The sequence below is a fragment of the Vicia villosa genome, linkage group LG7, assembly GCF_029867415.1.
Source record: "Vicia villosa cultivar HV-30 ecotype Madison, WI linkage group LG7, Vvil1.0, whole genome shotgun sequence".
NCBI classification, from domain to species: domain Eukaryota; kingdom Viridiplantae; phylum Streptophyta; class Magnoliopsida; order Fabales; family Fabaceae; genus Vicia; species Vicia villosa.
The window spans coordinates 73970771-73977472 of record NC_081186.1 but is presented as its reverse complement, the minus strand read 5'-3'; the positions used below and the strand labels follow the sequence as shown (position 1 = coordinate 73977472).

General features: G+C 33.0%; 1 protein-coding gene across 1 annotated transcript; it reads left to right on the top strand.

Moving 5' to 3' along the window:
- The first annotated feature begins 330 nt into the window (after positions 1 to 330).
- Positions 331 to 2354, top strand: LOC131620822 (CBL-interacting serine/threonine-protein kinase 11). The gene is made up of 2 exons (XM_058891996.1): positions 331 to 1094; positions 1254 to 2354. Exons 1-2 carry the CDS (start codon positions 630 to 632, stop codon positions 2124 to 2126), a joined length of 1338 nt encoding a protein of 445 aa, XP_058747979.1. The 5' UTR covers positions 331 to 629; the 3' UTR covers positions 2127 to 2354.
- The last annotated feature ends 4348 nt before the right edge of the window (positions 2355 to 6702 follow it).

Sequence of the window (6702 nt, the reverse complement as noted above, 5' to 3'; positions counted from 1 at the left end):
ACATCTTATTATGTATAAAAAAAAAACTATGTGCAAATTAAATTTAAAAAAAAAATCTAGAAACAATTTAAATAAACTTTAAACAATTTTAAAACTCAAATCCTAAAAATAAACTTAAAATCTGTAAAACAAATTAACAAACGCCCATAGATTATCTATTCTATTAGTAATTTTTATTTTGAGAAAAAAATAAAAAAGATAAATTGACTAAAAACTAAATTAACTTAACTAAAGCAGTAATCCTCATCTAATAATCCTCAAATATCACGCGTAAGGAAAAAATCACTTTTTCATTTTCTCCCCCAAACGCGGCTGTGAATAATCGATAGTCGACACATAAATAGCCAAACACATCCTTAACAGTTTCACGAACCTTCTACACTACATTTTTTCCTTTCAAACTCCCACTACGACCAAACCCAGTTAATTCAAAACCAACAGCATAATTTTCCATAAGAACTTTCGCATATTCTGTGCCAAAAAATATTCTAAAGTAATTTCCAAAACTGATAAAGCATCTCAATCACACCAAATTCCAAAACACTTCAAAAACTTCACATTTCGCAATCACATTATTCATCGATCTTGCTCTCTCACCAGAGAGCTCGATCTCCACACCACAAAACCAAATGCCAGACACCGAACAGCCGCCGTCAACGGCGGAAACCACCACGAAGCTCTTCGGGAAATACGAACTCGGCAAGCTCCTAGGCTGCGGCGCGTTCGCCAAAGTTTACCACGCGCGGAACGTCGAAAACGGACAAAGCGTGGCCGTGAAAGTAATCAACAAGAAGAAAATCAACGCCATAGGACTCGCCGGGAACGTGAAACGCGAAATCTCAATCATGAGTCGTCTCTGTCACCCTAACATCGTTAGGCTTCACGAAGTTCTCGCTACCAAAACGAAAATCTACTTCATCATGGAGTTCGCTAAAGGCGGCGAACTCTTCGCGAAAATCTCCAGTAGAGGCCGTTTCAGCGAAGATCTATCGCGGCGGCTTTTTCAACAACTCATCTCCGCCGTCGGTTACTGCCATAACCGTAACATCTTCCACCGTGACTTGAAACCTGAAAATCTCTTGCTCGATGATAAGGTATTCAAGCTTAATTTAATTAGATCTAATTAATCAATTCAATTATCTCTTGATAATTATCTCAGTTTGTTATTCTGTTAGGGTTTCTGTAACTAACTACAATTCTGTTATGATTTGTGTAATTGTTAACTAATTACTCTCATTTTTAACTAATTGCAGGGGAATTTGAAGGTTACGGATTTTGGATTAAGTGCGGTGAAAGAGCAGATTCGTGTGGACGGGATGTTACACACGCTTTGTGGAACACCTGCTTACGTGGCACCGGAGATTTTGGCGAAGAGAGGTTACGACGGAGCTAAGGTGGATATTTGGTCTTGTGGTGTTATTCTGTTTGTTCTCGCTGCTGCTTATCTTCCGTTCAACGATCCGAATTTGATGGCGATGTATAGGAAGATTTACACCGGGGAATTTAAGTGTCCGCGGTGGTTTTCACCGGATCTACGGCGGTTTTTGTCGCGGTTGATGGATACGAATCCGGAGACGAGGATAACTATTGATGAGATTACTAGAGATCCTTGGTTTAGGAAAGGGTATAAGGAGGTCAAGATTTATGAAGAGGGTTATGACTTTGGGGAGAAGGTTGGTGTTAGTGTTAGGGGTGAGGAAGAGGATAATAAACCGGTGGATTTGAATGCATTTGATATAATATCGTTTTTCTCGTCTGGATTGAATCTATCTAGGTTGATTGGAGATGGGATCGGTGAAGGGGAGAGGTTTATGTTGAAGGAGTTACCAGGGAGGGTTGTGGAGAGGGCGGAGGCGGCGGCGAAGGCGGAGGGGTTAGTGGTGAGGAAGAAGAAGGAATGTGGGGTGGAGATTGAGGGGCAAAATGGGGATTTGGTGATTGGGGTTGAGGTTTACCGGTTAACGGCTGAGCTGGTTGTGGTTGAGGTGAAGAGGTTTGGTGGGGACGCGGTTGCTTTTGAGAATGTGTGGAGGGAAAAGTTGAGGCCCCATTTGTGTGATGATGCAACGACGTCGCATCAGGAGCCAAGTACCTCTCACGCGGTTTCTGCTGACTCAGCTATTTGAGTTGTGGGGTCCTCTCCAACTATTTTGATAAAAAAAATTTAAAATAAAAAAAATTGATTTAAAGATTTTGCTGTGGCCAAAATGTAATTTACATGCTTACTTATGTTACTCTAGTGTGACCAAGTTTATATATATATACTTTAACTTCACATGTTAAGTGTATTTAGTGTAATTATGATTGTGATGCTTTGTGTTACTGAACAGTGTTCTTTGATTTGTTTGTGAGAAGTGTCGGTAAATAGATGTTTGGATTTTTGTAGTTATTTTGTTTGTGAAACAATATCTAATGAGATTTTTTTTTTTTGTGATTAAAATGAGACAGCAATATCTTCTTTGAATGTTTGTTACTATTTGACTAGTCTTAGAATTAATGGGGGAGATTAGGTCATTGCGATTTCTGTTGGTAGATTTTTTGGAGTCTATGGTCCCTTTTTGGTGTTTATGGTTCACATTGATCTTTAGTGTATCCACCAGCTTTCCACATAAATAAGTATTTGACCTTTAGAAATAAGATGTCAAACAAATGACACATTTAAGTACACCTCAAGATCATTTTTGCTTCCTCCATTTGGGACTGTTTAGGTTGCCCAACAAATGACACAACATGTTGCTAGATCTTACTAGTTGTTAAAGCGTCATGTTTCCATTTGTTGAATTTGCAATTGAAATTACCAATCTTTTTGTTTCAATTCTGGCCTTTTTATGAACCCTTAGTTTCATTGGCAACTTGACCAGCTCTCATCCATTATTCTTCTCTATTGCATTGGGTTCATCATTCTGTTTCCTTCCACTTGTCAATATTAATTGATTCAACATCAACAACAAAAATGCCAGACTCTCTTCTGGTGTAACTCCTAGCATGTCTCATGCTAGATACTTTATTCTTAATTCAATTATTTTTTTCTTCTCCAAAAAAAAAAAAAAAAAAATGCCAGATGTACTAAATCACCTTCTGAGTTTACCATGTTGAAAAGATAAATTTCATGGTCGTTGAGTTTTACCATTGGAGTTCTTGATAATGGATTTCCGTATGTGGGAATTCCTCATTTTTCTCATGTGTTAAATCCACACCCTTTAAATCTTTTTTTAATATTTTAATATTTAATTTATTTAAAGGTTCAAATTTTCCTGCATTTTCCATTGACCGGCAAGGATCCATTCTCGAATATTCTTATTATTTGATTTTTTTTCCTTTTATTTATGTTAATTTATTTAACCCACGTGTCCCACACGGCTATAAAAGTTCTTACGGTTCAAATTAAAATACTGAAATCAAGTTTTTTTAATTAAAAAACAGCAACTAGATTTTTAATTATTGTACATAAACTCCACATTCACAACTCTTAGGATGTGTTTGTTTTAAGGTTGTAAAATATATCTCCAAGAATATGGTCATGGGAATGCAACATTCCTATGTTTAATTCAAATTTTAAAAAATTATTCTAATGTATTTTTTATTTTTAAGATTCTTATTTACACCTGATTTTTCTATTCTTATTCCAAGATTTAAATAGTGGGAATATAACATTCTAAGTGAATAAATTCAATTAATTCTAACTTTCTACTATCACTTATATTTACTTTTATTTTTTTATTTTACTTTTTTATGTATTTTAAATTAAACCAATTTTATCGTTATTTTTAGAAAACTAAATTCTTACCAAACACATAAATTTTGAATAATATTCCAATGAATACTAATCTTAAAAATATTATTTCAATGAATAATTTTTTTAACCTTAAAACAAGTACACCCTTAATTCTCGCAGTCTCTCTTGACTGTTTTCCCTCCAAATCTCACTGTCTCGGTCTCACAACCATTGTCTTGAGATTGTGTGGTCTCGCCATCATGCCATACGTCATTGATTGTTAATTTTTGTTTATAATTTTGTTTGGATAAACAATTTATATAAGTTATTTTCTTTTACAAAAGATAAGATAAACTTAAATTATTTTTATATATGATATAAATTATTTTCATAAATTATTTTGAGAATTTATAAATATAATTTAGAAAAATTTATAAATTATGTTATAAATTGTTTTAATAAATTCTTTTAAACAATGTTATAAAATTTGTGGTATAAGATAAGTTCAAATAAATCAATCTAAAATTTTCATTCTCCTTTTTTTTTTAAAATTAATATTTAAAATTAGCTTCTCAAAGGGAGAGTCGGGTGCTTGGTTGATATCTGAAATAAAACCAAAACAGTAAACTGTGGGTGTTTAAATCAATTGTAATCAAATGCTATAGTTAATTTATGTTGTATTCGATCTTTCAAAGACTATAGGAGGACAACACACCCATATTGAAACATTATATTGTTCTTTAAACCACTTTGTTTTGACAAGTCTCATGTTTGATGAGCTAGTGGGATCCTTATGCCATATTTCAACTCCACTTCGATAACATTTGTTGCGATACCATTTGGAGATGACTCATCAAGCGATTTCCTTCATTAATAGGACTATCCTATGTGAAACAAAGAATCCAAAGTCACTGATTGGCTAAATCATGTCATTTTTACCAAATGAGTAAGTCATTCACCATACTCGATAAGAATAAAAGTCAAGTGTTGACTAAGTGATTCGAAACGCAAAAGTATTGAAGAGTAATTCAATATTCAGAAGATGAGCATCAGAAGTTCTGATGTGGACTGATCTTCTGATGGTTACTCAGAAGATGTTGTTGACCAGAAGATGTTATCTTCTGGGTCCCATTAGCCTAGCTGTTTAATTTAAAGGGTACTTTAGTATTTCCTAGTACTGTACGGTTTGTACCCTAAACTTGTTCACTAAGTTTAGCTTTTAAGGCTGATGTGGCAATTTGCCTTTTGTATAAATAGTCTTGTTGTAGCTATCATTAATAGTAGATCAACGCAAGTAGAATATACAACTTTATTCTCTCATTAATCTTTGCGCCGTAATTCCTTTTGTTTATTTTCTTTGTCACCATCTTTATTCATTGTGCACCAAAAAAAGATGGAGGAGTGAATTGTGTTATTTGAAATTCAAAAATAATTTATTAAAATTTTGGTCTTCAAAGCAATTTTATTAAATTTAATAAACAAACAAAGATAAGACAATGAAAGGATAGAAAGAAGAAGAAAAGAAGAGAGATACACATCGGAATAAAATTAAAGAGAGATAGAGAAAGTGCCCAAAAATTTATATAGGTTCGACCTAACCACTAAACTTACTCTTGTGCACAAGATCCTCTTGAGAGTTCAACTATAATCAAACTTGAGTTTTTACAAGACCAATCTATAAAACTTTAACAACATACAATAGAGCTTTTACACATGCTTAACTCAAAAACCTTCACCCAACATTTTTTTAGGTTTAACTTGCAATCTTCAAATCCTTTACAAAGATAATTTACAAGAGAATCACACTCCTGAATAAATCAAATTAAACACAACACCTGTTACAACACAACTTTCATAAGGACTTTTCAATCTTTTGAAATTATGACAATTCTCGTGAAAAGGAAATTTCAAAAATAAAGAGAATATAAGAGAGATCGAGAGGTTTCTATTAAAAACATCTAGTGTTAAATGAAATGAGGAGAAATCTTCTTCATATAAAAAAAAATTAATTTAAAAAAAAATTATTCATGAGTCAAATAAATTGAATTTATTAATTACCATTAATTTCAAGTGATTAATAGATTCAAAAGGCGACAGCCTTAATTCAAAAAAAGAAACCCTAAAATGGCTATATGATTTACTTGATTAATAATTTTTCTAATCGATTAAGAGGTCTTTCTCCCTAATTTAATAACTTGAACTAAGTCCTTAAATGATTATACAACGAGTTAACTTCCCTAATTTATTATAAACACTTTTTAATCAATTACATACTTGCCTTGATAGATTTGTAGAAATCTTAATAAAAACAAAGAGGTTTGAAAAAAGTTTTCGTGTGTGTGTGTGATCGTCTTGGTACTTCAAGACTTACTTTTTATCTTTTACAATTTAAGTTGATCACTCAAAGATGTTAAATACAGGACCATACGAGCTTTCACACTTTTTCACTTTTAGATTTTAAGACCCTCTCTTTAAGACCCCCTTTTTGATGATGAAAACACATCTTTTTAGGAGTTGGAAAAATAGAAAAAGATAGATGATAATTTGGAGAGAATAAACCCCCTCACAAATAAAGAGAGTATATTCTGCTTCCCTTGAGAGTATATTTCTCACCTTTTGGTATTGTCAAAAGGCAGACAATAAACTGGAAATCACATATATCCAAATGAAATTTGAAGTAACCAACTTGAAATAAATGAGCAGTAAAGAAGAATGACCAGTCTAACTAATTATTCATAAATTAAAGAAGCAGTTATAAAGGGAAGACAAAAGAAAATATGCAAAAAAAGAAAACAACAAATAATAAGCAAATAAGCAAAAACTAGTGAGTATCATCATAAAATGCCTAAAAGGAAAAGGCACTCCAAAGTTATCAAGGTTGCGAGCAAGGAAGTTCATCTGAGCAATTATCCAGTTCATGTTCCTTGAGAGAGCTTGCTAGTTGGTGATGATGGTATTGACGAGAGCTCCAGTTTGCGTAGTCTAAG

Excerpts from the sequence above, each read along its gene's own strand:
- LOC131620822 (XM_058891996.1), top strand. The coding sequence starts at position 630 with ATGCCAGACACCGAACAGCCGCCGTCAACGGCGGAAACCACCACGAAG. Across the intron at positions 1,095-1,253 it reads ATCTCTTGCTCGATGATAAG|GGGAATTTGAAGGTTACGGA; the intron begins GTATTCAAGCTT and ends AACTAATTGCAG.